The 20769-nt window shown below is 42.2% G+C and overlaps 2 protein-coding genes across 5 annotated transcripts in view; one reads left to right on the top strand and one right to left on the bottom strand.

Annotated features, from left to right (window-relative positions):
• The first annotated feature begins 244 nt into the window (after positions 1-244).
• On the top strand, positions 245-20166 carry LOC139059182 (fumarylacetoacetase-like). The gene is made up of 12 exons (XM_070537201.1): positions 245-478; positions 3850-3960; positions 4030-4151; positions 4969-5018; positions 5092-5182; positions 5286-5383; positions 6182-6334; positions 8657-8863; positions 11274-11320; positions 16527-16628; positions 17621-17738; positions 19998-20166. The coding sequence occupies exons 1-12, from the start codon at positions 398-400 to the stop codon at positions 20072-20074; spliced, it is 1257 nt and encodes a 418-aa protein (XP_070393302.1). The 5' UTR covers positions 245-397; the 3' UTR covers positions 20075-20166.
• LOC139059181 (pyruvate kinase PKM-like) overlaps positions 20134-20769 on the bottom strand; it is a 51496-nt gene continuing 50860 nt past the window's right edge. For all 4 annotated transcript variants that reach the window (XM_070537200.1, XM_070537199.1, XM_070537197.1 and 1 more), the window contains one exon: positions 20134-20267. In XM_070537200.1, coding sequence (XP_070393301.1) covers positions 20213-20267 — 55 coding nt within the window. In that variant the 3' untranslated portion in view covers positions 20134-20212. The remainder of the gene's footprint in view (positions 20268-20769) is intronic.

The raw sequence follows: 20769 nt of genomic DNA, 5'->3' as shown, positions 1-20769 counted from the left end.
TTTCAACGCCAGCTATCGTTCCAATCGTTTAAGCTACTAAATTAGAATAAGCGTTCAAAAACATCTTCGGCTACGATTTGTAAGCAAAGTAAGCAGCACATGGCGATAGGCAGCCCGAAAAGTCCACGTCGCGGACTAATCGCTGTTGGGTCAAAAGATGTCCTGCAGAGAGAGTGAACGCGACGACGACGTGGCCTTGACGGTAGTTACTTGATGCCCGAGACCAGTTCTAGCGCCTCGGGTGAAACATGCGATAAGGAGAGGAAGAGCAGACAGCAGCTGAAACGAGCCCCCTCGCCCTCCCCTCGCATATTTGCTCCGGACGCACGCCACTTGCCTCTAGCAAACGACTCTGCTTGTGGCGGCTTAACCGACTGCTTCGTTCAAACGCTTAAACATGTCTTTTGTGCCTGTGCCTGAAAACTGCGACTTTTCGTACGCCAACCTGCCGTACGGGATCTTCTCTACGCCGACAAACGTATGTATACGTTGTCCCAAGAACGCATATTCATTGGCAAAGCGCGATATTCCGACCGGCGACAGCATCGCCGCCACACTTGAAACCGCATGGCTGCTCCTGCGCCAGCACCCGACGGCTTTTCGCGGTCAGCATGCTCACGGGTATGCTGTGGTAGTTTCCAAACATGTTTCCAGATCTGCAGTTTTTACTTCACGGGCGTTGCGCAGGACGTTGTGCGGAGAGTTGAGCCGAGTTGGGCGTGCCGCGAACGAAACACGCGATTACGGCGCCCGCTGTCTGTGAGCGCGAGAGGTCAGGTGGAATTTTGCGTACGCTAAGCGAACATATAAAAAAGATATTAACGAAGATTTACAGCAGCATCGCTTCGAGATACTGCAAGCACGCAAGTTGCGCATGCGCTGTCGTTTCACCCGGTGGCTCTGTCACGTGAACGAGAGGCGCGTTATTTAAACTTTGCCGTCAGATGAAGTCCAGCTGCAGTGACCGTCTGATAAAGTAAATGGTAGGTGATCCATGCAAAAGCGCAGCGTGCGTAAAACCACATATGGACATCACAGCACACGACATGAAGCACGCCTATAACTTCAGTAGTTACATCACTTGGCCTTCAAATGTGGTTTACTTACATACGGAGTGACCATTTTTGAAGTTTTCCGGTTGCATTAAATATCGCCTGTTGCAGACAACAATTAAAGTCCTTGAGCTGGATTATTCAGGGAGGCGGACACTGCTCGCACGAGAAATCGAAACACGTATATTCAACAAATTAAAAAAATTCACTAATAAACTTCTTCATTACTTTATCGCATATATTGCAATTTACGAAATGTAGCCAATGATTTTAAAAGACTTATTCACTTGGAAGCAATTTCCAGAATGACATCAGTTTGGAAATGTGCACCATCAAACTTACCGTAAAAATACCCTGTTGTTCCACTGACTTTTTTAACCAAATGCTCTTTTATGCATTGAAGCACGAAAACTAACTGGAACGGCCACGTTTATCGTGCAACACTTAGGAAATATCTAAAATTGGTGTCATCCTGGAGATTCAAGTGGATACATCTTGAAAACTCGCCAACTACCATTTGTAAGTTGCAATATGTGTTGTAGAGCAATTATTTGACAAGTAAATTAGTGAACTCTTGTTAATTAGTTGAATATGTGCTTCGGCTTCTCATGTTATTAATGTCTGCCTCTTCAAACATTCCTGCTGAAATAAAAAAATTATGCTATATGCCACAGGTGATTTTCAAAAATTCTGGAAAACTTAAGAAATATAACCCCGTTTAGAGTGACACTATATGTGTGTGTTTTAGCTGCTACCACCATGTGCAGACAACTGCTCTATTAAATTGAAGCTTGGGGCCGTTGGGCAAACATTACTGCTTCCAGGCAGGCTTGTGACTCACTAAAAAAGAAAAAGCATTCCTGCAGTTATGTGATGGCCGTGTATCGCATGTTCTGCTCAGACAGATGTTGCTACTCTTGAACTTCAATATACTGCAAATGAAGATATTTCCTGTGGGCTCTGTGTAAAAAGAGGAGCATGATAACACTGTGCTGTGAAGGCAAAGGGAGATACTATACAAAGTAAACACAATTAACTGCATTGTATATATTCCTGATTCACTCATATCATCTTTCAGGGTTCAAATTTCAATAATATTGCACATTCACCAATACATGCAAAGGCTGTAAATCTGCCTTCAATGGCTGTTAGAGTTGGCACCTTTTCTAAGAAAAAAAAAAAATAAGGAGAAGCTGACACCAAGAGAAGAATGGGAGGGTATGTGTTTGTGAAAAGTACATTATGCAGAAATACAATATGACAATATGCAAAATAAGACTTTGCATGATTGAGATTTGTTGAAAGCCTTTATATGAAATTCAGTACTTTTTTAAAGTCATTATACTGTTATTGTAAATGCAAATTATTCATAAGACATGTTATATAACAATCAACCAAGCACTGCAGTCTGGATGACTGCAAAATGCATGATAATATGCATTGCTAATATGCACAGAAATATTTATTGCTCTTAATCTAGTTGTCACTATTGAACATAATATATCTGGCTTATGAGTTAGCTGCTTTAAGGAGCTGCTTGTTTTATTTTATAACCTTTAAGAAATCACTGCACCTGTATCAAAGATAGGGGGACCGATGGTTCTGTTTTGCAACTTTCGATAGCACTACAGTGAAATGCTTAAGTGGGAATCAATCAGCTAGAAATTAGGAATGTATTCAGTTATCTGCTATGTATGAATGCCCAGCAAAGGGCCTGCAATGCAGCTTATATAATGTTCTAATTTAGGGAGAACCAGAAAACTGGCAAGTGATGTGCTGAAGTCGTGGACAAACTGACACCTGGCACCATCAGAAAAAAAACTATGTGGCAGCCCTAAAGGCTCTGCTGCGATTGTGCTACTAGCAAGTGCTGTGCAAGCAGAATTGCTGCTGAAACCTCTGGAGCTTGTAGGCACGCCAATGGTGCCAGTGTGCACGCATATTATATGCACAAAGCTAGCTAGAGGCCTAGGGCAGACAAATAGGAAAGGGGTAAAGGGATCCAGCCTTTCGCACTGCCAAGTTAACCAGCTCATTCAGCAGCGTTCAGGCTGGGTTTTTTGTCAGATTCTGGACTGAAATATCCTTGTGAGGTCTTGCGGTCACAACTGCTGCCACACTGATACTGAAAAAGTAAAGCAGCCACTGAAAATTCAAGAAAAGGCATACTGCACCTGGAGGCCAGTTCAACAGGGGGCCATCAATCAAGCTCTGTTGCCCAAGTAATACAGGAAAACTATGGTAGCCTGTGCTCCTGAAAAAGAAAAAAAAAAAGAGGCTGCCAGGTAAGAAAAACTGCTCCTTCCTATACCTGGGAGCATAGAAAGCAAATAGGTGTTGTGTGCACATCCTCTCTTACATCGGCATTGGCTTCAATAGTTAGAAATATGTCACCACACAGATAGGCCCAGTTCTTTTAGTGAAGGTTCTTTGGTATGCTTTGTATGCCACTTCAAATAGAGCATTGTTATTTCTTACATAGCTGGTTGCTGATCAACAAAATTATCGTTACTGTGCAATTTGCTTGCTTGTGTCACTTCTTAGAACACGCAATATCAGCTATTTAAAATGAACAAGTTTGTGTACCTCGCATCATTCAGCTACTGAGCACAGGGTCCCAGGTTCTGTTCCCAGGCACAGTGACTGCATTAAACGGAAGCAAAATGGAAAAGCCTCTATGTATATTATGCCTTGGCTGCACTTAAACTCTAGGTAATTAAAACTGTACCGGGTCTCCTAACTATGGCAAATGTGAGTTGCTTTAGGATGTTGCAACCTACCAATTAATATCTTACAGAACACACCTCGTCCTGGCGTAGCTATCGGAGATTACATCCTTGATTTGACCGTGGTGAAGCACTTCTTCACTGGGCCCCACTTGAAACAATCGCAGCATGTATTTGAACAGGTATGTAACAATGCTTGTAAAGATACATTGCTCTAAAGCAAAGGTTAATTTTACTGTGCTTTTCCATAGAAAACCCTAAATGAGTTCATGGCTTTGGGCAGACCAGCTTGGGTGGAAGCCCGACAAGTGATCCAGAAGTTGCTATCCAAGAATGAGCCAGTTTTGAAAGATGACATTGCTCTAAAAGCCAAGTAAGTATTACTGTTTGTAGAAAAATGGATGGTTAACTACGCAGAACTGATTGCCTCACTAGCACGCATTGGCTTCCTAAATCAAAATTTCTTCTCCTTCTATTGTTGTTTTATTATTGCTATTATTTGCAGCACAAAAACGAAGGGGTCAGTGACAGGTTGGCAACTGCCTCTACACGACATACAGCACACAACTGTCTCAAAAGTAAAGGCAGAAGAATTGCCTTGACTGAGAAAATAAGATTGAACAAAGATGCCAACATGTTCACCTGAGGTTTCGAAAAAGCACCCAACCAGTTTATGTGCACTCGACTTAGGTAGAACCAAGCTCATGAAAAACCTAAATCTATGACAGTTAGCAAACTGAAATAGAAAGAGAAAAATTTGCTGTAGGTAATGGTATGGAAAAAACAGCTCAAATGCCTTGTCTTTATTAAAAATAACACAGCTTCCCCTTCTTCCAATTTTTATTTGTTTTTCCCTCACTGTACCTATTGCTCCACCTATTGCATAAAAGCATAAAAGCATTTACCTAGATACTGTTTGCAGAAAAAAGATCCTGCTCATCTTCTTTGCTTAGAAGCCTTCTGCATTCTCATTTCGTATTGCACAAGAGGGACGGTAGCAAATAAGGTGATTTTGCCACTCCCTTTGTTAGTGAACTCACAATAATGAAAAAAGTATATTTTCATTACCTTCAGAGTTAAACTGCTCTGTCTCTCTGCCTGTCCATGTTGCGATGAGTTATGACCCACATTTCAAGTTGCAAAAAAAAAATGCAAACTGAACTGCAGTTAATAATTCTATTTTTCCCAAGGGCACTGGTCCCAATGTCACAAGCAACAATGCACTTACCGGCACAAATTGGTAAGGTGCATGGCATGTTGGATGCTTAAGGCAAACTGTACCCTCATTATTGTTTGTACATTTTGTTCACCAGGTGACTACACAGACTTTTATTCATCGAAGCAGCATGCCACAAATGTTGGCATAATGTTCCGTGGCAAAGACAATCCTCTGTTGCCAAACTGGTAAGAAAGAACACTTGAATACTAAGAGCCCACGAAAGCCTGTCTTTAGGTCATGGCAGTATAACACATGCATGGCACTGAATTAAGGCTGACTGTTTTGCAGGAAGTACTTGCCTGTTGGGTACCATGGTCGAGCCTCTTCGGTTGTCGTCTCAGGAACTCCAATTCGTCGTCCCAATGGACAGACTAAGCCTGATGACAGTAAGCAACACATGTGATCATGCAGAGCTTACGTTAAATGTGTCGTATCTCGATACAGTTCTATCAGCCATTCGTCAATGCCCGTTAGTGCCCGCAGCCTTGTAAAATACAGGAAGTTTTTCGTATCAGCAGCTGGCCTCTTTTCCACTTAAGATAGGCATGTTCAGGAGGAACATGACAAATTGGAGGCTGCGAGTTCAAGTTTGATGTTGTGTTCTATCAGTGGCTAAAAATACTGCCTTAACATTACCTATTATACCACATGCTTCCATTCCCCACATGAATGTTGGTATTAGATTTACTGAATCACGCATGTTTAATGGCACTGCCCTTAACTAGCATTCTAACTGCAGTCAAGTGCATATGATGGTAACAAAAGTAATTCAGAATGTTGTGTCTAAAAGGATATTGATGCAAGACAGCGATTCGTCTTCCCGTTTCAAGTAGGGCATAAGGTGACAACAATGTCAACATTCACCAGCTGATGTGCAGCATGGCCCCCCACACCTCCTTGTGACTATTTAAAAACTGTTTAAGAAATGCTACAAATCATGCCTATAGAGCTAAGAAGAAATTCACCCATGGCATATGTTCCGTCCTTTAGACAGCAGTGCATACAGAAGCAGCACCACTACAGTCCTTCCCATAATTTCTCTACAGTGTGCTCTATAGGCAGCACTCGCCCTTTCAATGTCTTCCAAATGCATGCTTCAAGGATTGTATGGAATGGATTGTGTTGTATGGGTTGTATGGAATTTGTAGCGTTTCACACATTCGTTTCCTTTCTTTTTTACATAGCCAAGCCTCCTGTGTTTGGACCGTGCCGGTTGATGGACTTTGAGTTGGAGATGGCATTCTTCGTTGGTCCAGCTAATAAGCTGGGTGATCCAGTCCCAGTGCAGCAAGCTCACGAACACATCTTCGGAATGGTGCTCATGAATGACTGGAGCGGTAAGATTTATTAAGTGTAAATTTCTTACCCAGCGAAAATGCAAATATGTACGTGTATTAGTCTGATAGGAGTTTATATTCTAGCATAATTTTTTATTAGTTGCAAAAGAGTGCAACACTAGGCTTGCTGGTATTGCACCTTGCTGTGGAAACAGCACGAGAAATGAGGGCGGAGACATGCAAAACACTCGTTGAGTGTCAACTGGTGGTTTTATTAAATGATATGCTGTTTTGCTTTTTGTTTGTAAGAGCCTTCAGTTTGCCTGTGTGATACATGCAGCTTGTGTTAGTTGCTGTCCAACAGAAGCTCTTGCCTAATTTTGTACCTGATAAACTTGCAGCTCTACAGATGTTTTTGTGATGCTGAGTATCTTCCTTGCTTCCCACTTTCTTATTGTACATATTTTTGTTAATCTGATGAACCACCAGCTGATAGTCGGCACTCATAATGTGCGTCTCAATTGTTCGCACTGTTTCCGCTCAAAGATGTCTTAGTTTTCATTTTTGTATTGGTGCCTATACAATGTGATGGTGCTTGCCGATAGATTAATAAAAATATGTCTTAGGCCCATTGTCAATTAGGACTGCACAGATAAAGCCTTCCGGCCTCGTAAATTGTAGTAAAAGACTAAGGTCATGCATATTTGTGTTGTAATTTGTATTGGAATTCGAACTAAATGCCAGTTGGCCCCAGTAGGTGTCCAATAAAAGTCACTGTTTGCGTAGTGCCTGTGAAACAAAACAGTTAATAATAATAGAATAGTTATAATTTAAGTCCGCAAATAACAGATTTTTGTAGTTTGGTATGATCAGCAGAGAGCAGCATTTATATTTTCCATGAAGCTAAAAATTTGCCGTAAAACGTTACATATTTGTCTTCAACTGACACTACTTGGTAATACAAATTTTTGCTTATATGTGAATAGATATTAGCGTGCATGAGATTGCACATAGCGAAGCAATATATTGAAGTGAATTGCCAATGTGTGCATGTTTGTGCATATTGAGTATATTCACAAGTTTAGTGCCATACATTTGACAGACCTATTGGGGTCAGTGGGTCCCATTGAATATCTGAATATATTATTGAACTGGGGATTGGTTGCCAGTTCTCCGTATAAGAACTTTTAAACTAATAGGGTATAAGTTGTCAATAACCTTATATGGTACTAATTTTGCTACTGGAAATTTCACTAGCGTTAAGGTAAAAGGTGGGCAAGCTGCAGAAGCTCTTGACACACTTTCAGAAACAGTTGATTCACTAGAAGCTTGTTAAGCCCCTTTACAGTGAACAAGGCTATGTGGAGAAAAAAAAAGCCAATTCAGTTTCAATCCTGGTTAAAGACACATGCATGGAATACCATACTTGAGTAAAATATATAACATTGTGAATTACGCCACTGGTATTAGCATAAAAAGATGCAACATTGTTAATTTAACCTCCTAGTTGCACCACGCCACTGTTTGTGGTAACTAAGTTACAGGAAAGTTAAAAGCATTCCACTTGGGTTCATATTCTCACACGATCACTCTCAAGGATACTTTCACTTTTGCTAGATTTTCGCGACTAGTGCCAGACACATTGCCGTCTGCAACTGACAGCATTCTTGACACGGTACTGAGCATGCTGTTTCAGTGCTGTCCCAGGAATGATTTTGCCTATAAATGCTTATATACCCAGTGCTAGTCACACAGTTTATGTTGCTAAGAAAATTTTTGAGGTGTGACATTCCTAAAGCTGCAGCCATACTTCAACTTCAGCATACTTCTGTCGTAGTAGCCATACTTCAACAAGGGAACTTGTACAGTCACATTTCCAAGTGGACATTCAAGTTCTTAGATTGGTTAAGCATAACCTGTATCTGTAAATTATGCTCGGTTTCATATAGATAAGTACATATTATGAAATCTTATGTGAGGACTTCCCCCCCTTATCCCTGCAGTACAATTTGAGAGGGAAGGAGACGGAATGGGGCTCACTTACAGGAAAGGGAAGAGAAGAGCTATCTGAGCTAGAATCCTTCAACCAGCTGTTCTGTACAGGGTGAAAGAAAAAATATTGTATGCATGACTTCTAGTAATAACTGGATCTTGTAAGTCTGATGCCACTACCTCAACAAGGTTGGGACTGCACATTAGCAGCCGGCCAGTCCTCTTCCAACATATGTCCATTCTATCCTGCAGATACAGATGTGTTATGGTTTAACAATCAGCCGTATCGCACGCTTTTCCAATAAGCATGGTACTTGTGCTTACATCCAGAAATCTTGTGGCACGTGTAAGTTAGATTCACACATTCTGCTTTTAATTCACTGTGTGCAGCACGTGACTTGCAAAAGTGGGAATATGTGCCACTGGGCCCATTCACGGCCAAGAACCTGGGCACAACCATCAGTCCTTGGGTCGTTACCATGGAAGCTCTTGAGCCATTCCGCTGCGCCAATGTGTCGCAAGACCCAGCTCCGATGCCCTACTTGACTCATTCAGATGACTACAACTTTGACATCAATCTTCAGGTGGACATTAAACGTGAGTGGACGTTTTTTTTACCTGTGAACTGTTCTGTCTGAAGTTGGGTTAAAAGAACCAGCAAGGCAGCCTCGTCGTCAACACCGGACAAAGATTGTTCACAAGCACTGTGCCTGGACCATGTCTAACCACCTGTAAGGTACTTTCTTGAATGGCTGAGAAGAGAAAAAAATAGCATGCAATATCTTTGTAGGCTGTCGTGTCATTAGTGTCTAGTAAACTGACCAGCATCATCACCATGACTTTGCACAGTAGCCTGTCAGTGCTGATCATTATGCAATAAACTGATTTCACCATTCACCAGGCTAAAAGTGCTCGAACATCTCTCCTGCCAGCATCATGATGCTGGGTTAATCCTCAATTTTTTGCTCTAGTTAGGCAACCACAAGTTGGATGCTAAGGTCAGCTGCTTTTTGGATTATGCCAATGAATTGCATTCTAGTGTCTCGTTCCTTTGTCAGGGGTGCAGGGTGGCAGATTGGTTAACATACAACTTCCCAACCTTGCCCTCCAGTGCAACATTCTCATCTCCTTATCCTCACCCCCCTGCTTAATGAAAGTACCAGTTAAGTCAGTATGATCAAGGATCATGTGGAGAATCAGATCATGTGAAGGAAACGTCCGACAATGTAAATCTATACGCTTTGAGCCATACTAGACATTTGCCGAGGACAACTGCTACTGACCTCCTTTGCAGGCACTAGTAGCATAGCGCATTTAGCTGCGAGGTTGGTCTATTGAGCAAACAAAAAACTGGCATTTACAAAAGCGAGGATATCAACAATTTTCAGTATGAACCTGCATACCATTGGCACGCAGTTTATCATATTTACGAAAAATGCTGTTCTCCCGTAATTGAGAGTAGATGTAAGCATGAAATGGCTACTGGCAAAGGAGATTGGTTGGAGATGATACTAGCCACGATCTTAAAATGGGTGTAGTGCATGTTTGGGTGTAGTGCACGTCTGGTACGCTGAAAGTGCCGCGAACCTCACGGACCGCTGGCGTTGAAAAGATCACAGGCAACTCTGTCTTGGCACTAAAAGATGAAAATCAAGTGTTCAGTGCCCTGTATCTGCCTTTTGGACGTCGCTATTGGAAATGATAAATAAAACTTCAGTGTAATGAAAGTTCCAGCTTGAGTAATATTGTGAACAAACGTTTGGAAGAATGCGGAAGCAATATTTTGTGTAACTTGTTTGAGAAGTAACTAGCATATATGTAATGCAGCGCCAACAACAGGAGCTAAAAGGATTTCATGCTTAAATGGGGGAAAACTAAGCTTCACCGATTTCTCCAGCTCTGAGCTCACTTACTGTGACAGCATTTACTTCCACTACTGAAACTTCTCCACTATTGTGTTAACTCCACCAAATGCATGCAATGACACCATGATGACACCAACATGTCACTGGAACGATAATGATGATAACTGTGCTGGCATGATGACAGTTCACTAGTTGACATCAGACATGAGCAGTGAAGAGCCAAACACAGATGAGCTGAACACTCTGAGTGACTACTGCACTGAAAGCTGCACTGTGAACTGCTGCATAGTACACCACCTATGTTGCATGAGCATTTCATTTGTTGTTGCATCTGTAGTGAATATGTGAGTGCCACCACTCTACAGATTTATAATGTGTGCACAACAAACGCCACACAAGCTGCAAAGCATGCAAGTTGCACAATGGCTCAGTGGCAGTGGGGTAGCCTGGTGTTGGCACACCGGACACATTCCCCGCACCCCCTCATCCTTCCCGGTGCAAGTGCATGTCCATCCCTACCCACACCAAAAAAAAAAAAAAATTTCTGGCTGTGCCACTACTCAGTGGTAAGTGCCTCTGGCTCCCAACTGTACCTTGCTGCAGCGGCAAGAGTCTAATCCCCAGTGGCGAGTTGGGTGAAGTTTAGTTTTCCTTCGGCATAAAGCGAGGGTGTGGACTTGTCATGGTAACACCACCATGACAACACGATGATGACGGTAGCGTGATGATAATATTGTACCGTAATGAAATGGATCAACAGAAAGGCAGCAAACCCAGTTTTGAGCTAACTGCTGTTGTCACAAACATTTGTACGACGTAACCACAGCCTCATTTTGCTGAAGGGCTGGGCTCAGTGATGTTATGATAGCCAGACACAATACGGCTCTTGTTCACTGCTATATGTTCTTAAACTTGCCCAGGCACACTGAGAAAAAGAAAAAGGATATTTATTTAAGGAAAGACTTCGAGGTCAGCTTGAAGTAAAGCAGGAAAACTCCTCTAGCTTTTTATTCTGCATACAGAAAATTAGAGAAGGAGTGATGTGAGGAGAGAGTAGTAGGGCATGAATATATAAAAATGCTTGGAATATGTACAAAATCCGACAACTGACTTTTTAAATACCATTTTTTTTTTCTCAACAGCAAAAGATGCTGCAGCAGTAACTACTCTGTGCAAGTCCAACTTCAAGGTAAGTCACTTCAACTTGATTATCCAAGGTGGTATTGCACAATTAATGCCTGTGTTGCAGTCTTGATGGTCACTGAATGGCTTCTCAATCGCTTCTTAATATCTTCTGAACTTGGCAAGCTCCTTCATGCCAATGAAAAACAAACCCTGTCAAACAAAGTGAGTTACTTACCATGTAATGAACTCGGTGGCAATCATTTCATGTACTGAAGCACCTACAACAGCATAATAGCTCAGGTTGTTTAAGATAGGCTTAACAATAACAGTGCCCAATGTCCATCAAGACTGGATGCGGAATAGTTCTACAAGTCATGTAATGTCCTGCTTGGTGTAAAAATGCTTCATTTTGCTTGTAAAGCTTTTGCATGCGCATTATTTTAAAGCATTTGCCTCTTCCTTTGATTTTTCCACTGCTGCTGCTGCTGTCTGGCACACTGCTTTGGGGGGTGCTCCTCATGTTTGAGATTTCATTGAAGTGCACATAAGACGGGGACACAAATGGAGAGGCAGACAGGACGGCGCATGGCTTCAATCGGATCTCAAACATGAAACCAACTAGTCCAACTTGCCATCTTATAGCGATATTTTATGAGGTGGTTCAGAGCGTGTATGTACCTGGCAGGAGTGCGGCAGAGAGGAAAGGCGATAGGGAGGGACTTGTTCGGACCTTTCCATCGCATTGCCACAATGCCGTCGGAGTTCCGTGGGTGTTGCAACAGTACCCTCTAAACTGTTGTTTTTATCTGTGAGCCACCCGCAAAAGCACTGCAGGAGCTGCAGCGCTTATCTCTGTACTAACATGCAATGGTACAGATGGGAGGTAGAATGGTCGAGAGGAGGTAGCAAGAGGAGGCAGTGAATGGGTAGAACTGACGCAGTCACAAAACGAGTTACTAACAGCCTTGCCACTCTTCGCTCGTAAGGGGAAGGGGGGATAAGATTCTTAGCATTCGGGAAAAGGAAAGGGGCATATGTGGCGGTTTGCATACATGGGGAGAGTGCAAGAGAGGGTGGAGGCAACGAGAAATCAAGGAATCTACCACAAAACATGGCAGCAGTTGCACACAAATTGGATAATTTAAATTCAAGGTATGGCATGCTTTATGTTTCTGCTATTTGTGAAAAAAAAGTGTGGATTTGTCATGTGGACAACTGCCGCAGGTTGTACAGATGCAAAACTGCATTAAAGCATTGCAGTGTCTAGAGGTCACTACAGAAGCAGCCACCCATCAAATGAACACTTCTGTACTCGCCGTGGAAGCCTTGTGGCTTTGGCTTCGCTCGAGGTCACAGGTTTGGTCCCGACTGCAGCGGCTGTGTTTGGACTGGGACAAAATGCAAATTCGCTCGTGTACTTTGATTTAAGTGCCTGTTAAAGAATTCCAGGGGTTCAAAATTAATCTGGAGTGCCCCACTACCCTGTGCCTCGTAATCAGATTGAGGGTTTGGCACATAGAGCCCCATTTTTTAAAATGTTTAACACTCCTGCCAGTATGAGATGTGCCATGCGTGGCAATGACAGCGCTAACCTATGAACAGACTATGAACAATGACGCACAACAACGCCTTATGCAAACATATCTCACAGTGTGTTCTGTGTACTACGTAGACAAACAAACATAAGTGGTGCATGCTAAGTAACGTTTAACATCAACTCGCCACTCTCGTATTGCACTAAATGCTGAAGAACTCAACATAAACAGCACAGAAAGCTTCACTTACATTGATTTCCACAACGCATGGGATCCACCAAATTTTTTTTTATGCTTTCTTTTTTAAGTCTGTCCAAGAACCTATATGTATATTGCAACATGTATTGGAAAAATGCGAGCTCACAAGTCAGAAGCGTAGGTGGCATTTCAACCAACGGAGTGTGTCAGAAGCCATTCAAAGTTTTACAGCCAGATAAAAAACAGATTGAAATAAAGAAGAGGTGGTTTGTGTAGTTCAAAAGCAGAAAAAAATTATGTAAAGATGAAAGGATCTTTAGCATATATATGCAAACATGGAGTTTGCCTGGCTTCATTGGCTGTTCCCTTCATGCGGTTCTCCCTAACTAAAAATCGAGCCTTTACAATCCCCATTTTCTTCTCGTTCATTGCAGAATGAGGGCCTCGACATGGCAGCCTTGATGCCACGAGGTAGCATATGAGGGTTCATTTACTATGTGGCACCTTTGCTGAAAAGGGTGCTCCACATCTACTGCCATGTCCATGAGTGGCACGGGCCAATGCTCCCAGACCCAACTTTGTACACATAGGGTGATATCCAAGACAGCTAACAGGAGGATGGCCACCGCGGTAGCTTAATGGTAAAGCACTGCAAGTTTAATGCGGAAGATGCAGGTTTGGCTCTTGCTTACAGCAAGTTTTCTTTTCCTTCTTTTTTTTTCACTTTGATTTTCTTTATCATTTTTGCATTTCACTTAAACATACCAGTTAACTTCCTCTATGCTTTCTCTGGCTTCATTGTCTGTTAACTTCATATAGCTGTAACTAGCAAAAATTTGGCAGACTCAACTGTAGTTGACATCTATGTCATGCGAAGCCTTGTGCAAATCATTACAGCGTGAGACGCTTTCGTATGTCAAATTCATGGAGCCCTTTTCCTATTGTCGACTGTCAAAGACGTTCAGCGAGCGAACAAACGTTTTCCTTGCCATGTTCTTCACTACCACATCTAAGCTCATGGGAAATAGCACACAACACCGGAACAAGATTCTGCAAGAGCGAAACTTGACACTCATTTCATGGGGCTACTTGCCATGGTTTCTCAGTGGCTATGGTGTTAGGCTGCTGAGCATGAAGTCACGAGATCAAATCCCAGCCACGGCGGCCGCATTTCGATGGGGCAAAAATGAGAAAACACCTGTGTACTTATATTTAGGTGCACATTGAAGAACCCCAGGAGGTCGAAATTTCCAGAGTCCTCCACTATGGCGTGCCTCATAATTAGAAAGTGGTTTTGGCAGTAAAACCCCATAATTCAATAATTTCATGGGGCTATTCAAGATTCAAGGCCACGCATCGGCTATGCTCACACTCAATCCTCGTGGTCCCATCAGTGGCCACCAACTGACGTGTCTGCCACTTCCCATCCTTGACTGCAAATGACAGTAGTTGTCAGTGCATTGACCCACGAAAATGGTGAGACAAGAGGAACTGGTTTGACTTGGAGAACAATGTTTGATACTGAAATCTAGCTCCTAGGTTCCCCTTATTCTTTTCGCTAATTATATTAAGAACAGCGACGGGTAAGAGCGAAACCCTAAGAGGCCTGCAGGGATTTCCAGATGCTCTCTTTAGCTGATGATAGTCTTCCGAGATTGTTCAAGTCTGCTGAAGTTTACATGAATATCGTTACAAACTTTAGGACAGCTTCATACGAGTGGCTGCGGTGCCTGGCTGCCGTACCAAGCTTCATTACAACTTGATAGATAATTACAACCGTTTGGATTTTACCACACACTCTGCTGTGCCTTCCTTAAGTGCCTATGCAAAGCCTATTTTGTTCCTGCAACGTTTTGCATTAATGTCTTGTTATCTACCTGTGGCAATTGATTGACAATTGCCCACAGGCTCCTGGCCTATTAGAACGGATGAGCTTTTAGCACTCTATGCTACCACGTACACATGTCGCACGCAACAACAAACTTGTGAAGATCGACAGGAGAGGACAGCACAAGCTTCCACTGGCAGTGCTTTTAAAAGCCGATGCTGCAAAAAAAACAAAGAACCAAGCAAGAGTTTGGCAGAAGCAAAATTAGCAGGCCTTCAGGCACACATTTGAAGTAAAGTGGCAGGCACTGCCGCTTATAGGTTAAAACTCGATGTAACGAAGTACTTAACTTTTCATAACCTTCTGTCCATAGAACACCATCTATTTAGAACCTCAATATAACGAAGTGTTTGTATGCAATTTCAAAAAAATGAAATTTCACTACCACCGAGACAATAAATGGAAAATTTTGCAGAAGCAGATGGTTAAGCACAGCTAAGTGCATACGCAGCCGCGTACAGTGCTTTATTTGCCGTATGTATAAAGACTGGGCGTGAAGAGACAGCGTGGCATCATGTCAGCTGTCTTCCCGCGCATTCAGTATTGGTGGTTGTGTACCCTCGAGTTTCGGTGGCCCGTTGGAGCGAGAGGCAGACGAAGCATTCGCTACCCGCTGCCGGCGCCTTTCCCGGGACGGGCAACGCTATCAGCTGCGGCGGTGGAGTGCACGTGAAAGCGTGGCTGGCTTCGCTTAATTTGTAGCGCCAAGAAGATATTGTCGATGTACGTGGCATGAAACCGTATCATTTTACACTGGCTCCCAAATTTGCCAAAATGAATCGAGTTCTCCATCAAATTTGCTTTTTTCGATTGCCTGATAATTTAAAAAATTCTGCGGCCGCTTTCTGTGTTAGAAAAATCGATTGGCGACTGTACTTGTTTGTATAAAAGGTCAAATTTTAATACAAAGAAATTTCAGTATAATGAAGGAAATTGCCGATTTTACCGACTTCATTAGATCAAGGTTTAACTGTAATAGTTATGACATTGCAATGTTCTTTCTTATTCTTTGTTTCTAAATGGGAAATATGGATATATTTTAGAATTTGGGCTGTTCCTTTTTTATTCTGCTAAGCAGGAAGATGAAATGACCAACAGAATGCTTAATGAATTACTGTCAGCAACATATCTAATCTACAAGGGCTGCCAGCAGTCGCCACCATATACTGAATTGGTTGGAGCAAAATATGGATTTCTTAAGTAAATTAAAGTGTTAAATATCCTAAGGAGTTGAGACATCAAGTTTCATACCACGCAATAAACAGACATGACATCCTCATTCTGCATTGCACATGCCACAATGGCACAACTTGCTGTTGTGCTGCTAAGCACGAGGCTACAGATTAAATTCTCAGCCACAGCAGCCACCTTCTTATGGGGGCAGAATACAATAACCTTCTCGCACCATGCTTTAGTCGCACATTAAAGAACCCCAGGTGGTCAAAATTTATTTGGAGCTCTTGACTACTGTGGCTCTCATATTCTTATACTTACTTGGGTACATTAAACTATGGAGCATTCTGTCATTCTGCATTGCAGGACTCTTTATGCATAACTGATATAAGCACAGACTTATTTAGGCATAAGATAGTACCATAATGCATGTTGCTGTTGTGATAAACAAGTAACTAAGAATTCTATCATTGCAGCACATGTACTGGACTATGAAACAGCAACTGGCTCACCACACCGTAAGTGGTTGCAACCTGAAACCTGGAGACTTGCTGGGCTCTGGAACCATCAGTGGACTGGTAAATATGCAGTTGTCCTTCACTTTTGCAGCCTACACAAAGCACAAATGTCAGCTGTGCATAGAGAACTTTGTATTGGACATGCTCGGAGCATTACACCTCCTGGTGTAATAGCAAGATTGGTGGCATAGAAAGAAATCTGCACAAGTGACAACAATGGTAAAGAGAATGAACTTACACTGCATTTGTAAGTTATAACCTTATTGTACACCACTTTTGCTTTTGGTGTGGCAATGGTGCAGAGAGTGAGGATACTGTGCCTTCATTGATGCCTGGATTGCAAGTTGTGCAATGTTTGCTTGTAAATGGAGTTGCCGACTGCCAATGAGGCATGAATGTCTACTGACCCCTATTTTCTTGTTTATGCACTCGCATTAAATTTCCTATCTGTGTACCAGCCAGTCCTACAATATGCCCGAGTTACTTACATTAGCACGTCAACCATTACACTTGGTAGTGGTATTCGAAATAAAAGCATGCATTTCAGTGGTGAGCAAGCAGCCGTTCCATTACTTTGTTGCTCCTCCCTCTTCAGCCTTCACAAGCAGTTCAAATGCTCCCGAAATTTACTACTGTTTGAGCAAGTGGCTGCAATCTCGGGAATGCTGCTTCCATAAGGTGCTTGAAGCATCACAGAACACAAAATATAGCATTATTGTACACGTTACCCCCACTAGACTTGTCAAACTTTCGTTGTATGTGAGTGAGAAATGAAAGAAAAAGGAATGATCTGGAGTATGTGAGTGCTACTGCAGTGTCAATTACTATTTGAGGTGAATCTTTTGGGACTCCTTCACCGCATGTTTGTGGTCGAATTTTTGGGCATTGTTGTTTCTGGGCGCACTGCTGAATTAATGAAAATATGTGCACACGTGCCAATTTTATACTTGTTCCTCACCGTCGGCTAGATACCGCACACGAAATGAAGTGACGGCCCTGTAAGTGCTCTTAAGCAGTATGAGTTGCATGCTTTGCTGCTGCTCCAATTTCAGACTGAGGATTCTTACGGCTCGATGCTCGAGCTGTGCTGGAAGGGAACGAAGCCCATTCCCCTGAACAATGGAGAAACAAGGACATTTTTGAAGGATGACGATGAAGTTATCCTGAGCGGTAAGCATAACAAACCAATACATTCACTCTGTGTCATGTACGTTTTCTAACAGTCAGTTGAGAGAGCAGCAGAGCTAAGTACAACATGTTTATGTGGAAGTTCACAATTGCATCACTCAACTGTGAGACTTCCACAGACCTGCCAAACTTAGAATTCAAAAAACACTACAATGGAAAACAAACTAAAATTAATTTAAAAGTACTAAAGATCATTTGTTTATTCAGCATGTTTACTGTTAACTAATAAGCATGCTGGAAATAGGCACTTTGCTCTACATTAGTCGCAACAAAGATGATCTCTGCCTCAGACACGCAGAGATGTTTACTAAATTTTTAATGGAATATTCATATACCAGCTGTCGAAGATTCAGTTGCAATAAGCATTGGTTATATCAAATGATGTCACTGCTGCATGTTATACGCCCATAAAATCAATGTGTCAGAAAAATTGGGCCATAAAGAATCACTCAGCCAATGCATTTGTCTTTCTTTTGAAGTTGTTCTTGCCCTAAACTATACGTAAATGAGAAATTCTACAATATTCGTGTCACTACGACAATTGTAAACATGCACTAAAAATTTGTCATTTTAGAATAAAATCTTAAAATTTGGTAGGTATGCTTCTAGTATTTGATGAGCAAACATGTAGTAAAGTCCTGCATATTGAATGAACAATATCAGGGGCACTTTTAAAGGGGTCCTGAACTACACATCGGTCTTGATGAAAAAAAAAATGCAGTTTGTGGATAGCATACACTGGTGTGAACATCTCAGCCAAATCTTGCAGTCGTGTACAGCGCATGGAGCTCGCAAGCAGAGTGCAAAGTCACATATTTCTCGCACTCTTTTTTTTTTTTCAAATGAGGTATTTCCGTCGCCCACTTCAAAGCTGCCAGCGGCTTGCATATGTTGTCATATGCAAGTTTCTCATAGACAGCTGCTACCCGCCAGGGTTGCTTAGTGGCATTGCGCTGCCAAGCACAAGGTTGCAGCACAATGCATTTCAATAGGGACATTTCAATGGGTGCAAAATGCAACGACGCCCATGTACCATGCAGTGGGTGGTACCCAGGTGGTCAAAACCCAAAGTTGCAGCACAATGCATTTCAACAGGGGCATTTCAATGGGTGCAAAATGCAACAACACCCATGTACCACACAGTGGGTGGTACCCAGGTGGTCAAAATTAATTCGGAGCCCCCGACTATGGAATGCCTCATAATCAGATCATGGTTATGGCACGTAAAACCCCAATTTCAATAGACAGCTGCTGTTGGCTGACAGCTGACATCAACAAAGTATATTTATTGACGCAGTTTAAAGGGACACTAAAGGCAGATATTAAGTCAAGCTAAAGTGATAGGTTAGTGCTCGTGAATATCATTGCGAACAGAGCCTTAATAATCAATAAATTGAGGCAAATGCATGACACAATCAGAGAATCCCTCGGGACTTGAAATAACAAAAGCACTTCAGTTAAATTCCGTCACTAGTACTCAACCACTCGTTGCAAAAAACATCCTTGTATTGTATTAAAGACAAAATAAAATGCTACTTGTCCAGTTCTAGTTCATATTGAGAAAAAAGAACTCATTGGAGTTACCCCCGACAATGACGTGGGTGGTCGAAAGGTTTCGTTGTTGCTCTACTCCGTACCACCCACTCAGTAGTATTGTTATCATGTAGTGCTGTGCTGGTTTTGCCAGCTTGCAATACTTGCACAAACTGCAAGTAACAGAGAACAACTTCCGTGGGATGCTCAAATGGTCTGCAACTGCACCTTAGTTGCAGTGGCAGATTAAGCTATTGCAGAAATAAGTTGCAGAAATAAGCTATTGCAGGTTACACAGGGCATGATAGTAGACACACCTTGCAACGACTGATTGTTCATCCATCTTTGAGAAAATAGCAGACATCGAGATTAGTGCATTTGAAAAGTTACTAGCGAGTAAGAATAATGCAGCGATGTTTTCATGTCAAGCACACGAAAGGAGAGTAGTCACTTCCAGTTTAGCAACTTGCCAAGGCGGTATTCTGGATTGACCGCATTTGGAATCCTATTGGCCAAGCCACTGGGTGCAACCAGTGCTACTCAGTCGTGTAAAGTGATCAGTCAAGAATACGGCCCCCGTTTCAAGCTCTTTGTAGTAGAAGTGAGCGCATGCTAGAGGCTTCTCCTGTGCTTCAACAATTCCTCGCTGCACAGTATTAATTTCTGTTCCATTCACACAGCATGCAAAACAGCCATTTTTGCATGCAGGTTATTGCCAAGGCCAAGGTCACCGCGTTGGATTTGGAGAGTGCAGAGGTGTCGTACTGCCAGCACATCCCCTTTGAGAATGCAAGAATATGGAAATCGGAGGTCCAGTACGCAAGCAAGCATGCCAAGCAGGGAATGTGGGAATAAATACTTTTGCATTTATTTGAAATTTTGTCGAGCATGCAGGTCTGGAAGCAGGCCAAGCTGGATCTGGATCACCCCACATTTTCTCCCTCAACACCTTCGTAAAGTTTGTTTTCAGGGACATACCTGTAATTCGAGAAAATGCACATTAATGCCATTGTGCATTTAACATGTGAAGCTTACAATTATAACTACAGTGATGAAAGCAAAGATTTTTATTAGGCAGTAAAAGAAACATTAATGTTACAGGGGCAACAGCACTGATGTGACATAACAGTAATAGAAAAGCACATCAACAACACAAGTGCATCACTCTTAAAGCTTGCAGATTTGGATAGACTAGATATGATGCAAAGCAGCTGCCAGTGAATTATCACAGATGTACTACAGAAAGTTGTACAAAGCTGCGATGTAAAAACACCAGCATTAAAAAGAAACAGCAAATGGAAGGCAAAAGAGATTCTTTTAATTAGCTGATCACACTGACACCTCCCTACATAGCGTATACATTTTCACAACACAGGGATCACAGCACACTTTCAAACCAGTTGCCAGCAGCTGCAGTTATCAACATGAGACTTGATTACGTCGAAGATAGCAATTTCTCACAGAGGTGGTAATTCATTCT

Source organism: Dermacentor albipictus, chromosome 4 (genome assembly GCF_038994185.2).
Source record: "Dermacentor albipictus isolate Rhodes 1998 colony chromosome 4, USDA_Dalb.pri_finalv2, whole genome shotgun sequence".
In the NCBI taxonomy this organism is placed as follows: domain Eukaryota; kingdom Metazoa; phylum Arthropoda; class Arachnida; order Ixodida; family Ixodidae; genus Dermacentor; species Dermacentor albipictus.
The sequence above is the reverse complement of the archived record's forward strand: the minus strand, read 5'-3'. Positions and strand labels throughout refer to the sequence as shown.

What these genes read in the sequence shown, in the direction of transcription:
- LOC139059182 (XM_070537201.1), top strand. Translation starts at nt 398, where the DNA reads ATGTCTTTTGTGCCTGTGCCTGAAAACTGCGACTTTTCGTACGCCAAC. An exon ending in CGCAGCATGTATTTGAACAG is followed by an intron (nt 3,961 to 4,029) that starts GTATGTAACAAT and finishes GCTTTTCCATAG; the next exon opens with AAAACCCTAAATGAGTTCAT. An exon ending in CGATGAAGTTATCCTGAGCG is followed by an intron (nt 17,739 to 19,997) that starts GTAAGCATAACA and finishes TTTTGCATGCAG; the next exon opens with GTTATTGCCAAGGCCAAGGT.